At 48.3% G+C, this 15,338-nt stretch overlaps 1 protein-coding gene across 1 annotated transcript; it reads right to left on the minus strand.

The window, feature by feature from the left end:
• Positions 1-12,371: 12,371 nt before the first annotated feature.
• Positions 12,372-12,866, minus strand: LOC147985914 (uncharacterized). The gene has a single exon (XM_087541794.1). The coding sequence runs from the start codon at positions 12,864-12,866 to the stop codon at positions 12,372-12,374; it is 495 nt and encodes a 164-aa protein (XP_087397920.1).
• Positions 12,867-15,338: the final 2,472 nt, after the last annotated feature.

Here is a 15,338-nt window from a genome sequence, read left to right on the forward strand (position 1 = left end):
ACACCTTTACTTGAAAGAACAAAGCCAAGAAACACAACTTTGTCTGTGCAAAATACACACTTTTCCTTGTTAGCATATAATCTCTCCTCTCTTAGGACAGCAAGCACACACCGGATGTATTCAACATGTTCATCCAAAGTTTTGCTATAAATTAGGATGTCATCAAAGTAAACAACCACAAACTTGCCAATGAACATTCTAAGCACATGATTGATTAATCTCATGAAAGTACTAGGTGCATTTGTCAATCCAAATGGCATAACTAACCACTCATACAAACCAGATTTTGTTTTGAAAGCAGTTTTCCATTCATCACCCTCTCTGATTCTAATTTGATGCTAGCCACTTCACAAGTCAATTTTAGAAAAGATGGTGGCGCCACTAAGTTCATCAAGCCTAGGTATGGGGTGCCTATACCTCACAGTGATGTTGTTAATAGGCCTACAATCACAACACATTCGAGAAGTTCCATCTTTCTTGGGTACTAAAAGAACAGGCACATCACAAGGAGAGAGACTTTCCCTTACATAACCTTTGTTTAGTAGCCCTTCAACTTGTCGCTGAATCTCCTTGGTTTCCTCCGGGTTTGTGCGGTATGGTGGTCGGTTTGGAAATGGGGCTCCTGGGACCAAATCAATTTGGTGCTCAATGCCTCTTTGTGGTGGCAGCCCCGGTGGTATCTCCTCGGGGAACAGATCTTCATACCCCTACAAAATTTCAGCAACAACACTAGGAGTGGTAGAGGACAATTCGTTAGTAGAAAGGAAATTGTCCTTGTACAAAAGTACAAAGAACACAGAATTTGGTTCTCTCAACTCTCTCATATCCCTTTTCCTAGCCATCATAACTAATCCCAGTTTTTCCCATATCTTGGTCAATTTAAGCTGTGGGGTTTTATTTGGCTTTGGATTCTCTCGCTCACTATGTTGGTGGATGTCACTCAAGTGTTTCTCTCTCACTCTCTCTTTCTTTTTCAGATCATCCATCAATATTTCTTCAGGTGTCAAAGGCAGCAAATATATGCGCTCTCCCTCATATTGGAATGAGAGATGATTAGTATGGCCGCTGATTTGCATATCACGATCATACAACCAAGGTCTTCCCAACAACAATTGGCTTGCTTGCATTTGCACCACGTCATTCCACTTGATCTCGATACTTTCCAATGGAAAACTGAACGGTGACTATGCTGCTTACTCGAAGTGTACCACGATCATTGAGCCATTGCATCTTATATGGACTTGGGTGCCTTCTTTGTTTTAGTCCCAATTTCTCTATCAAATCTGAACTTGCGATGTTGTTGCAGCTGCCATTGTCAACAATAATTCTGCAAACCTTATCCTGGATGGTGCCACGGGTGTGAAAAATATTATGTCGCTGCCCTTTCTCTTCTCTAGCTGCATTAACACTAAGAACACGACGAGAAACAAAGCAATCTCCCATGTCGGCCTGAATATCACAACCACTCTTCTCGCCCTCTTCATCCACATGATCATCCGATGCTCCATTATCTTCATGTTCACTCTCAGATTCCCATTCACCTTGTTCATTCACAAAGGGAACTCTCTTGTTTTGATATTAAGAAGAAATGTGACCATGCCCTTTGCACTTCCAACACTCAATATCTCGGCTTTGATATGATGGTACAGCCATGGGGTTAGAAGTACTTCCAGCAGCAGAAGGAGCACGCTTGTCAACATTCCTAGGAGCCGGTGATGATGCCGATGAAGCCGCTGTTCACCGGGTGGCGGTAGGGTGTGAAGTATGCTGAAACTGAGAACCACCATGAGAGGAACTTGGTTGCAACCTTTGCCATGGTGTGGTCGTGCGGTTATGAGATATCCGTCCATGACCACTCCGGTGCACCTCCTCTCCGTGTGCTTTGCTTGCTCCAAAATATCCTATAGAGTGTTATAGGGAAACATCTCCAAAAAATCTGAAATTTCATTGTTGAGACCATGCTGAAATCTTGCCATATTTGACTCCTCCTCTTCATGAATACGAGCACGAACCAGCAACAATTCCATCTCTTTATAGTACTCATCCACCGTGCGCGTACCTTGGCTGAGGCGCTGCAATCTATTTCGGAGATCCCTTTGATATTTTGAAGGAACAAACCTTTGCCTCATGGCTTTTTCATCTGTTCCCAAGTATCAATGTGGTCACAGCCTAGCAGCAACTGATTTTCTTATAGTTGATTCCACCAAGTGAGTGCATAACCAGAAAACTCAAGACAAGTAAGGTTTACTCTCGTCGGATCAGAAAGATTATGGATACAAAAAATCTGATCACACTGCTCTTCCCAATCAAAATATGCATCGGGGTCTTCCTTTACTATGGACTTGGGGACGTGCAACTTGATTCTTGCCATGTCATCTCGACCATCTTGATCATGACGTTCTGCACGACGCCCATATTCAGCAGCACGACGGTACGGGACACCATCATAATCATCAAAATCATCTCCATGACCACGGGCAACATGCTCATGAGGGTCATAGTAGTGCCCACGAGGACCATGGCCTTGCCCTCGAAGTTGTACTCCTTGCTGCCGTCCATGAGCAGCAGCACCACGTCCACGAGCAACAGCCACACATCTACCATAGCTGTTGTTATCATCCTCCAAGGCGCCGTCAACAGGAGCATGCACAGAATTCTCATCCCCAACTTCCTCAAGGGGGTCAATAGGGTGTTGTTGGTGTCGAATCCTATTGCCACCTGCTGGAGGTCACTCGTGAAACATCCTTCCAAGGTCTTGAACCATGTTCCATAATTCCTGAAAATCATCACGTGTGACCGGGGCATCTTCTTCCCCATGGTTTTCTCCATGAACACTTGATCTAGATCCTGCCATGTTAGTAAGGCCAAAAGTGGAATAGGATAATTTTGTGGAATCACACAACCTCACCTCTTACTCACCAAAGTTCTTATGAGTTCACATCAGATTGTGCTTCTCCCCGATGTGTTAAAGCGATTGAAAGACATGGATCAAAGAACTACCTTCGGTTTTTGGTGGAGCTCGGTGGGGTAACCAAAAAGGGGCTTGTGCTGAAATCAAGTTGATGCAAACCAAGAAAATATGGGGATATATCTACTGCACCTTTGCACCAAGATTGAGAAACACACAACACACAAACTTCTGAAATTTTTTCTACCAAGCTGAAACTTTTGGATCTTACACAACACTTTCTTTTTCTCTCTTGACTTTTTTTTCTGCCACTATTTTCTTTCTCTCTTTGTTTTTTTGCCACTTTTTCCTCTCTTTTTTCCAAAGCACAACAACCAAATCTGAAAGAAATTACGAAGATGAACTTGGCGTAGATCTAAAAGATGAAGAACATGCACGGTATACAACAACAAGATCTCAGCACCAACAAGGCTTGGATTTTTTGGTGGGGCTTTGGACTTCTAGGACAGAAAATATAGCATGAAAAACACTCGATCTAAAGGGATGATATAAAGATAAACTTGGATAACTGACCCTACCGTGTCAACGAAGGCTCGAACGCAAGATGATAGGTGGGAACCCAATGAACGAGTTCACGCCCGAGGGTGGCCCGATCTTCACGTCGTAGGATCGAATCGGGAGGGATAACTAGCTGCAAGTAGCCGGGATAACTAGCTTTATACCTGCCAAGCTTGGATGCAACCCGTACGTTGGGGATGGCTGACCGAAGCTACAAGAACTCGAACCCGCTATCCAAACAATCGCAGAACCACAAAGCGGGACTAATCCACACAAAACGACCGGAACCGTAGAGCACGAACTTGGAGGAACCAGAGGCTCCTTCTCGCGAATCCGAATGAACTAACACGAGCAAAGGTAGCACGATCTCTCGGATCTCTCTCTAGCAGTCTTGCTGCATAAGCTTGTAGCTGAATAGTTTGACAAAAGGTTTTTTTGAGGATGGGGGAGATGGGATTTTATAGCAGGGACAACCCCCCTTGGCTAGGTGTCAAAATGTTTTCAAAAGTAAACAGGTTTGCATGGATTCCTTGGGTGAATAAGCAGTCAACTTTGGGAGTTGTTGTAGAGCTCCTCGGAAATTCGTGAAGTCTTGACAGCCTGGATACCTTCCACGAGAATGACTAGTACTTTTGACTCACAACTCCAAATGATGTGAGGTTTTTTGCATTGGAAAGATAATTTGATTTAGCTTATGTGGATGTACCCCTATGACCCCGTGTCTCCACCATATGGGTGTGCCACCATGAAACATAAGAGGTAAAAACTAACAGAATCAGCTTCACTTGAAACTTGTTTTCTTCAAACTCGTTACTCCAAACCGGTTGCTTTAAGAGCTTACAGGTTGTTGAATTTCTTCCATGTGATACCTAAGTTCAAGCAACAACAATGGATATGAAAGCATAGTTGTGTCAACAAGGTTATAAGGTAAACTTAAGTTAGTGTTCACCTGGTCACTTATTAGTTTGGCGCGACTTCTTGTGATTGGACCTATAATTGTTAGACTGTATATATACGTAGCCTCTGTATACCTGTTGTAACATTGTATTGTAACTCTTGGTAACTCTATATAATGAGATAGCCACACGCTGTTTAGGGTGTCGAGCAGTTTCCCAAACATACGTTTTACATGGTGTCAGATTAGGTTTATGATGTCTTCCGCTGCACCCGCCGCCGCGGTCGCGCCGGCCCCCGCCGCCGCCGCCACCGTTGCTGCGCCGGCCCCTACCGTCGCTCCCTCGTCACCGTTTCTGGCCTCCCAGCCCCTGGCCGCGGCCTCGGCTTGGTGGACCACCCAGCCGCCCGCGGGCTCCCAGATTGGATCGGGAGCCGGCCACGGTGACCTGTCTCCGCTGCCGTTTTCTGGCGGCCCGTCGTCCTCGACCACCATGGGTGCTCTGCCGGCGCCGCCGTCCTTCCAGGGTCAGCCGCCGGCGTACGGCACCGCCCCTGCCCCGACCTATGACGTCGCCGCTACCTCGTCATACACCGCCCTACACCCGTATGGTGCTTCGGGTCCGGCCTATGGCCCCCCATGGTATGGCGCCCCTGCATCCACTCAGGGTGCCCCGTCCGCATGGCCAATGCACCCCTACGGCGTGCTGCCCCCGCAGCCCTATGCGGCGCCGCCGCGTCCTCAACCCTATGCGGCGCTGCCCCCTTCACTGCCCTACGGGGCCGCGCCTCCTCTGTCACCAGGGGACCCGGCGTCGCCGTATGCTGGTGCTATCCCCGGGTATGGCGCACCCTTGGCGATCGCGCCACCTTAGGAGACGGATCCATCTATGGGTCTCTACGCGCCACCGACACAGGATCATGCTACATCGCCATCGCCGTTCTACTTCTCACATCTCCTTCCGGTGAAGCTCACGCAGGACAATTACCTGTCGTGGTGGGCTCAGGTGCTTCCTCTCCTCCGCAGCCGCTACCTGGAGGGCTACATCGACGGCTCCATCCCGTGTCCGCCGCCATATCACCGGCTCATCATGTGTGGGTGGCCCAGGACCAGGCAATCCTCTCTGCCATCCAGTCGTTGCTGACCCCGAGCGTGTCGTCGTTGGTCATCTTCGCCGCGACGTCTAAGGATGCTTGGTCGGCACTTCACAGCAGCTTTGCCTCTCAGTCTCAGGCGCGTGCTCACTCTACATGCCCCGAGTTGGGGGAGACCAAGCTTGATGGCCTCAGCATCACGGATTACTTCAACAAGATGACTGGTCTCGCAGACATGTTGGCCTTGATTGGTCAGCCGCTTGGTGATAAAGACTTCACCACCCATGTACTCAACGGCCTGGATGATGACTATGATAACCTCATCGAGAATGTGCATGGTCGTGAGGCCCCACTGCCACCCCGCGAGCTCTACGCGCGCCTCCTTGGCCGCGAACAGCGCATCAAGGCGCGCCGAGCCTCTCCAGGGTTTGTCTCCGCCAACGCCGCGACTCGCAGCAAGTCTCAGAAGCAGGCGCCGCTTGGTGGGAAAGCGACGGCCTCGCCTCAGTCAGCTCCGCAGGGTGCAGCACCCTCCATCACTGGCGGCAGTCGGCCTTTAGCTTTTTGTCCCTGCTGCAGTGCTCAGCAGGCCTGCCAGCTGTGTGGCATTGAGCGTCACATTGCCTCCCGCTGTCATCGTCGCTTCAAGCAAGATTTTCTGGGCCTGGGCAACAATGGCAAAGGAAATGATAAGCAAGCTACCGCCGCGGTGACGAGTCATGAGCATGGATGCACTCCATCCTACTCCATTGATCCTACATGGTATATGGACACCAGAGCTACCAATCACCTCACCGGAGATATGGGCAAGCTCTCTACTCAAGAGCCATATCGTGGTCATGATCAGGTGCACACTGCCAGTGGAGCAGCTATGCGCATCTCACATGTTGGTTAGGCTTCTCTTCTTGCACACAATTTTCACAAACTGCATCTTTCCAATGTCCTTCGAGTTCCCTCTGCTACGCGTAATTTGTTGTCGATTCCTCAACTTACTCGTGATAATAATTTCCTTGCTGAATTTCACCCTTTTTGTTTCTTTATCAAGGATCGGGACACGAGGGCCATTCTGCTTAGTGGTCGCCTACGCCATGGCCTATATGCACTTGACGCGCCGCGCACACCTCCCATGAAGCTTTCTCCTCAGGCGTTCAGTGGTGTTCGTGTGTCGCCTACGCACTGGCATGCGCGCCTTGGTCACCCTGCAGCTCCTATAGTTCGTCATGTGTTTCATCGTCATGAACTACCAGTTGTGTCCAATAAAACTGTTGAAACTATCTGTGATGCCTATCAGCAGGGCAAGAGTCATCAACTTCAGTTTTCAGAGTCTAGTCAGGTTGTGAAACATCCTCTTGAGCTTGTGTTTTCTGATGTGTGGGGTCATGCCCAAACATTTTTTAGTGGTCACAATTATTATGTCAGTTTTATTGATGCTTATAGTCAGTTTACTTGGCTATATCTTATTAAGCGCAAGTCTGATGTGTTCGATGTTTTCATTCAGTTTCAAGCACACATTGAGCGTCTCCTTAAGCATAAAATTATCCATGTTCAATCCGAATGGGGGGGGGGGGAATACCACAACCTCAACTTGTTTTTAACAAACTTGGGATTTCACATCGTGTGTCTTGCCCTCATACACATCAGCAGAATGGAACTGCCAAACATAAGCATCATCATCTTGTAGATACTGGCCTAACTTTGCAAGATCATGCATCCATTCCGTTTCGGTTCTAGAGTGATGCTTTCTCCACAGCCTATTTTTTGATAAATAGGCTCCCCTCACGACTTCTGAAGATGAAAACTCCGCTTGAACTCTTTCTCAATGAAATTCCAGACTACACTTTCTTCAAGGTGTTTGGGTGTGTATGTTGGCCTCACTTATGTCCGTATAACAAGCGTAAGCTAGAGTTTCGGTCTAAGAAGTGTGTTTTTCTCGGGTATAGTTCTCTTCAAAAAGGGTACAAGTGCCTACATGTTCCAACAAATCGCATGTACATTTCTCGTGACGTTGTGTTTGATGAAAATGTGTTTCTCTTTCGTGCACTTCCGACAAACTCTACCACTCTCATGCCACCGGTGCACATGTCTATACCTTCGCCTGATCAATTTGTGGATGTTGCATATGCCCCTGCGTTGCTCCCTAATCATGCTGCAGGTATTGGGCGCGGTGCATGCCTTGAGCTCCTTGAGGAACAAGCGTTGGATGAGGCTTGCGATCGGAACGTCTCCCACGTGCATGGCCCATGCATACCGGGTGGCACCCGCCAACCCGCCGCTGCTTCGCCCGGGGCACAGGCGCCGGTCTCACCCGCCCCGACGCTGGCTTCGCCTGACCTGCCACCTGCCGCTGCTTCCCCTGGGGCACGGGCGCCAGCCTCACCCGCCCCAACGCTGGCTTCTCCCGGCCCACCAACGACGGTCCCGCTCGCCCTGACGCTGGTCTCACCTAGCCCACGGTCTCCGGTGTCGCCCGGCCTGGCGGCCACTCCGACTGGGTCGGCTGCAGCTTCGCCTGACCCAGCAACCCCGACGGACCTCGCTTCAACCTCTGATGGGATGCCCTCACTTGACGCGCCGTCACCTGTTTCTCTGACGCCAGGGAGTCCTGGTGAGAGCTCGTCGGGTGTCTCGACCTCATCACCGTGGCCTGTCACTTTGGAGTTGCCAGCACAGCCTGTTGTCACCTTGCGTCCTCGCACATGGAGTCAATCTGGCATTTTTCGTCCGAAGGAATGCAAAGATGGGACTGTTGCATGGCTTGCTGCTTGCATGGCTCATACTGATGCTGATCCCACTGCAGAAACTCGTCACTTTCAGGCTGCGCTCAGTATTCCTCATTGGCGTGCTGCGATGGAACAGGAGTTTCAGGCTCTACAAAAAACTGATACTTGGCAACTTGTTCCTCCAGTGTCTGGCATCAACGTCACTGATTCCAAGTGGGTTTTTAAAGTCAAGAGACATGCTTATGGTTCTATAGAACGCTACAAAGCACGGCTAGTCGCCAAGGGCTTGAAACAGAGGTATGGTCTTGATTATGAAGACAGTTCAGTCCCGTCATCAAGCCTACTACTATTCGTTTGAAGTTGTCTCTTGTTGTCACTCGAGGATGGTTCCTTCGTCAGCTCGATGTGCAGAACACTTTCCTACATGGAATTCTGGAGGAGGAGGTTTATATGCGTCAGCCACCTGGTTTTGTTGATCCAACACGTCCTCATCATCTCTGTCGCCTGCTTAAGGCACTGTATAGACTCAAACAAGCTCCTTGTGCATGGCATGCCCGCCTTGGCTCTGTTCTTCGAGCTCTTGGGTTTACTCCCTCCACTGCGGACACGTCGCTGTTTCTCCTTCAGTGTCCTGAGGTTACGATGTATCTCTTGGTTTATGTTGATGATATGATTCTCATCAGTTCCTCTGATGCTGCTGCTGGTCGTCTTGTGACTGCATTCAGTGGTGATTTTGCTGTCAAAGACCTAGGTGCTCTGAATTTTTTCCTCGGTCTGGAGGTTTCACGGTCTTTTGCTGGGTTGACTCTTACTCAGAAGAAGTATTCCTTGCACTTGTTACATCGGGCTGGCATGCTGAAGTGCAAACATGCTATCACTCCGATGTCTACCACCGATCGGTTGTCTGCTCTTGATGGAGAATCTCTTTCACCTGATGATGCTACTGAGTATCGCAGTCTCGTTGGTGGTCTGCAATATCTTACTATTACCAGGCCTGATATCTCCTATGCAGTTAACCGTGTGTGTCAGTACCTTCATGCACCCAGGACATCTCATTGGTCACCCGTGAAGCGTATTTTGCGGTACATCTGCCTTACTGCCTCCTATGGTTTGCTTCTTCAGCCTGCACCGTCTGGTGAACTCTCCGCTTTCTCAAATGCATATTAGGCTGGTAATCCCGATGATAGGCGATCCATGGGGGGTTATGCGGTATTCCTAGGTTCTAACTTGATCGCCTGGAATGCTCGCAAGCAAGCAACGGTGTCTCGGAGTAGTACTGAGGCTGAGTACAAAGCGGTTGCCGATGCGACTACTGAGATCATATGGGTACAGTCTCTCTTGAGGGAACTGAGAGTTTCTCCAGCCCGTCCTCTAGTTCTGTGGTGTGATAACATCAGTGCTACATATCTCTCATCTAATCCGGTGTTCCATGCTCAGACGAAGCACATTGAGGTTGACTATCATTTTGTTTGGGAACGTGTTGCACAGAAGCTACTTTGTATCAAGTTCATCTCGTCAAAGGATCAACTTGCTGACATCTTCACGAAGCCTCTTCCACAACCACAGTTTGTAGGCTGTAGGCACAATCTTAACTTGCTTTGTACTTCAGGCCATAGTTAAGATTGAGGGAGGGTGTTAGACTGTATATATATGTAGCCTCGGTATACTTGTTGTAACATTGTATTGTACCTCTTGGTACCTCTATATAATGAGATGGCCACACCCCGTTTAGGGTGTCGACCAGTTTCCCAAATATATGTTTGACAATAATTGTCGGAGAATTATCGATGTTTGTGGTCTCCTCATCACCTGCCCACCTCAAGGCCTGCACATCACTCTCTATCTCGCATGCACAATCTCTTTGTGAAAGCCCTATTTAGCATGTAGCTTTCCGTCACATTCACACACATTCTCTCCATAGGTTTGATTTCTCTCAATATCTGACACACACACACCCACACACACACAGCACACACACTCCCCCTCCCCCGAGCACACAATTCATCCCCATCCAAGGTTATATGGCAACCACTCTCGCTTGTACTTCTCTACACCCCAGCATGCACACCACCTCAATCTTCAAAGAGGGCATCGAGGAGGTCGAAGACGGCGACCACACTACACTAGAGAATGCGGGGCCATTTGGAAGCAGGATGATGTGATGACGGCTGACTGACTCCTCCCCCCTCTCTCCAGCACAAAATTACCAATCCCTCTCTCTCTCTCGCACAAAATTATCAATCCCTCAACCCATGAGATCCTTCCCCTCCCGTCCATGTTTTTCCAGCTCGCTCATCAAACCTGTTGTCTCTTCTCCTTCCACGTGTACAAAATCTGGATGCACACACATCTCACATATATTACATGTCTCCATCTTTCTCACGGACCTAACTTCTTCCTCTTTCTCTCTCTCTATCTCTTTCTCTCTCTATCTCTTTCTCTCTCGTTAGGTTTGTCTCCTACTCTATCGCCCACATACATACAATCTTTTCCGCCCTATCTGCTCCATCTTCGCAAGCTCTCACTACACGTTTCATTCACACATTGGGATGTGTTCAAAATGTTGCTTTTATAATGGATCATGTAGAGTTATGGTTGGTTTTGTTGCATCCTACAAAGTACTAACTATGAAATGCATTTAGATTTTCATTTGACTGGGTTATGTGAGTTTGAGGATATTGTGAAGTATTATAGACCTCGTATACATCTTGGAATTCAACAATGATTCTAACTATTGAATTGTATAAACCATTACATTCAAAGTCAGTAGCTTAATATATTTATTTCACGACTACAAAAAATGATTAATTCACTACAAACAAAGAAAACAAATGTGTACTCCCTCCATTTTTATTTAAGTCCGCGTATTAGCATTGGTCAAAGTCAAGTTTTGTAAACTCTCACAAAGTTTGTAACAAAAAATATTAAACTATACAATAGCAAATAAATACCATTAGATTCATTATTGAATGTACTTTCACATCATACATATTTGTTATGGTAAATGTTTATATTTTTCTATAAACTTGGTCAACTTGAGGAAGTTTGACTACAGTCAAACCTAATATGCAGAGTTAATAAAAATGGAGGGAGTACTAGTAGTTAATACTCGTTACTTACTTAGCCCAATCACCCAACACGCCACACGGGGAGTTCGGTATCATAAAATTTAGAGGTCGGCGGGAAAATCTCCCGCGACCCTGATTCGAGCAGTGCGAAGTTACCATCATACCCTTCAGAACAGGCCTACGGATGACGCTTGGTAGGGGGCTGTTTTGGTAACTTCAGGTTCACCCTACCCAGCCAACCCCACCCCGGCACCCAGAGTAGTACACCTAAATACTCCCCATTTTCTATCCCCACCACAAAATAGACTTCTCCACGGCACAGCAGGCTTCGTGCTCCTCTCCTTCTACATCAGCGCACTCGTCCACCGCAGCGCATCTGCCTCATCGACGACATCGTACACCGCACTAGAGCCGGTCCACCGTCGTTGTCGTACACGGAGCCTCTTCCCCGGCACCGTCTTCCACGGTTTCGGATCTGCTTCCCGGAAGCCGACGCCAAGCGCAGAAGCACCACCATCATGGACAATGAACTGACTCCCGTTGCCGACCATGACGCATAGAGGCCGCCGCGACCATCGTACCCCCCCTTGATTGGTAATGTGTGTATTGAATCTCTTAGCAGTACATGTGCAGTTCCAATTTTGTTCACACCTACCCTTCAAATTTCCTGGTTGCTATTGTTCCCATAAAAGTAATTGGTTATAGCCTCCATTGCTCCTGTATCGCGCTGTGCTTGGGTAGGTTCTTCATCTGCAACCAGCAGTGTGGCAAATGATGAAAAGTTTTTTAGAACTAGCAAGATGCCCATGCGTTGCACGGAACATCAAGATGCATTTGTATGAGTAGTTTTTCTTGCAGAAGAAAAGGATGAACGAGGGAAGGCCTTATTTGCAGATGTGGAGAGGGGTGTGGTTATCTTTTTGCAAAATTGCCATAGTTTCATTCCTATCCGTCAGATATAAATCAGACGACCTATTTGTAGGATGGCAGGCACACCATCATCATCAACTCTGTTTTTTATAAGAGTATATAAGAGTAGAGAGTAGAGATACAGAAGTAGAGATAGAGAGTAGAGAGTAGAGACATAGATAGTTCCCAACATAGATAGATAAAAAATAGATAGTTCAACTACTCCTCGTCGTCTGACTCCTCCTCGGTGATGTCCTCCTCCGACGTCTCAATGTAGGCGTCAAGATACCGATCGTCGTTGGAGTCCCAGTGCAACGCTGCTCCTAGCTTCATGTTGAATTGAGCGGCCGCTTTCTGCGTACGCTTGTCCTCACGATAGGCGGCTCGCTCCGCCCTCCTCTTCTCCCTCTCCGCCCTCCTTTGCGTGTAGAAATCACGCTCGTTGATGATGTCCTGCGGGAAGCGTTGGCGCCACAATGCCATGGCTTCCTCGTCCATCTCGGCGATGCCGAGATGGTGCTCCTGCCTCTGGTTGTCACTACGATCCTCGTCGGTGATAAGACGCGGCAGAGGCACGAGCTCCTGCGCCCGCTCCCGCATCGGCACGTTGGGGACATTCAATGTTCTATGAGGCCACCGGAGGCGCCACGCCGCCGCGTCGTACGCGTGGGCGGTCGCATGGGCGGTGTCGAAAGTGTCAAGGCCGAGGCGCATCCCGCGGAATCGATCTTAGCGGAGAAGCCGCCGGAGGGGCGCGCGCAGACGCCGCGCTATCCCCAAGTTCCCGGTGATGCAACGGCATGGTGGCACGGCGGCGGCGAGGCAAGAAGGAGCATGGAGAGAGCAGTGGCGAGGCACATAGCGGGGAGAGAGCGGTGGCAAAGCATAGAGCGGTGGGAGGGCATTAGATTTTCTAAAGCGCGCCGGACGTCGCACGCCAAAACTAGCGCGCGCCCGGCCGCTTTTTTGCGCGTGCGTGCGATCCTTTCCTGACGTCCCTGCTATCTCTACTCTCTTCTATACTCTTATATTTATTTTATATTTATATTTATATCTACTCTTATAAAAAACAGAGTTGATGATGATGGTGTGCCTGCCATCCTGCAATATGGTCCTCCAATTTATATCTAACGGATAGGAAGGAAACTATGGCAATTTTGCAAATCTCTCACATGGCAGATGAGTGCTTTAATGTTGTCCAGAAGATGCATGAGTATTACTATATTTTTCTTGCCATGTTGAGATTTTAAAACCATGAGTGCGAACATGCAGAGGAGCAATGAAGACCAAACACGGGATATTAGGGACATCTTCAAGGAGCGTGGCAAGTTAAAGAGGAGCTGCACCGAACCTGTAAAACAAGCTTTGGTAAGTAATACCCTTTCAATTAATTTCGTTTAGCCTCATTTTGTTCGATGTGTATATGTTGTAGTTTTTGTTTCTCTTAGCCTCGTGTTCTTCGATGTGTAATAAGAAGAGTCTTAATCGTCCTAATGCTTTCATTTTTAGCTTGATGTAGGAAGTGGGTGTTCTCACCTTGGAGTCTATTTTTATATTTTTCCTTTTGAATTCACTTCTCTGAGTCTTGTAAATGGATTTGGGTTGCTCTGAGTATTGATCTAAAAAAGAAGTAACTTCATGTCAGGATGCAGTTCTTGTGAGGAGGGAAGTATGGTCAACCTCGAGATCATGTTTCCAAAATGAGGCTGAATTACACACAAGGTGCCTGTTCCCTAATGATGCTGGATTAGACACAAGGTGAAAATTCCCAGATGATGCTGGATTACACACAAGCCAGGTGGAGTCATCAACTGTTCGTGGCCTCGTGGCTCTAGTAAAGGCTGAAATAAAGCGTGTAGCAACCCTTGAGAATGTAGCCGAGTTCCTGAATTAGCAAAAAGAGCAATCAAATGCTCTCTTCACCCAAGACAAAGAAGAGATGGAAGAAGTCAGAAAGAAGCTAGCAGAGGCAGAGCAGGCTAAGCGTCTCCTGCTATCTAAAACTGTTGTCAATACAAATTTTCCTTCATAATAGCTAGGTTGAAATGTTTATCCAGTCAGCATGCCTATTGTGATGTCTGTGCATCTACTGATGTGGCACAAAATAATTTTTTTCGGGTCATGTAATAACAACAATTACTTTCCAAACAATAACAGACGAAGCATTGGACATGGCATAGTTCACGCGCAAGCCCAACATTCCAAGTTCAACTTCCACATCAAACTCATGTTTACAAATATCTGCACATTCATAGATAATGCCCACAATTGTGATTCACTTCAAAGCCAAAAAATGTGAGGAGAGTTATAAATAAATAAAAACCTCTAGTTCCTACTACCAGTGCGAGCACAACAAGTCAAGACCACGCGTAATTAATTATATTTTGGTCATTTTTTGACTAATCATGAATAACTTCTAGAAGCAGGTATAATTTATAATGTCAGTCGCGGCTGGGGTCCACGATGTTTTGAGCCAAAACAGGAAACACACCGGGTGTCTATGCCAGTGACACGGTGGTCGTTGCATTCGTGGGTTCAGAGCAGCGACGGCGGCTCCCTGATCTACTATTCCTCGGTGTCGGCGGTGGCTGCAAATGTGTTGGCCACCTCCACCAGCATGCCGCGGTTCTGCCAACGTTTGCGTCGGATGGCGTGGCCAACCATTTGCCAACATGCAGCAACTGGCCACTCCTCTGCGAGTAGGCTTGGAGCGTCAAGTTGATGCACCAGGGGCCAGCTTGGAGCGGCGGCTTGCTCCTCCACTTGCCCGCCTGCAGCCTCGCCCATGGTACTGACGGCCTGGGGTGGGGAGGGAGGTGGGGCAGCGAGTTGCCTGGCTTGTCGGGGCACCCAGCCGACTTTTATGCCGGAGAACTCGTCTTCCTGCTCACCAGATGCTATGGAGAGTGTGGAGAAAATGGTGCAAGGAGGATATGGGGAGCAACGGTGTGGTGCGGTTCTTGCAAGGCATCTGGCCTCGTTTAAATAGCGAGCAGACGAGAGGAGGCAGCCGACGTTGTGTTCCAAAATGCCGGCAGGCTCACGGAAGGATGTGTTGCCGGCACACGCACGGATTCAATGGAGGCAGGCAGGGTAGTCTGAAGCCAGTTGCATGCGGCGAGGAGGCGTGTTCAGCCTGGTCTACAGCAAGTGGGGCCCTCTTGGTCGGTGTGCCGGTTTAATGCC

Source organism: Triticum urartu, chromosome 2A (assembly GCF_056163025.1).
Source record: "Triticum urartu cultivar PI428250 chromosome 2A, HENAU_Tu73, whole genome shotgun sequence".
Taxonomy (NCBI): domain Eukaryota; kingdom Viridiplantae; phylum Streptophyta; class Magnoliopsida; order Poales; family Poaceae; genus Triticum; species Triticum urartu.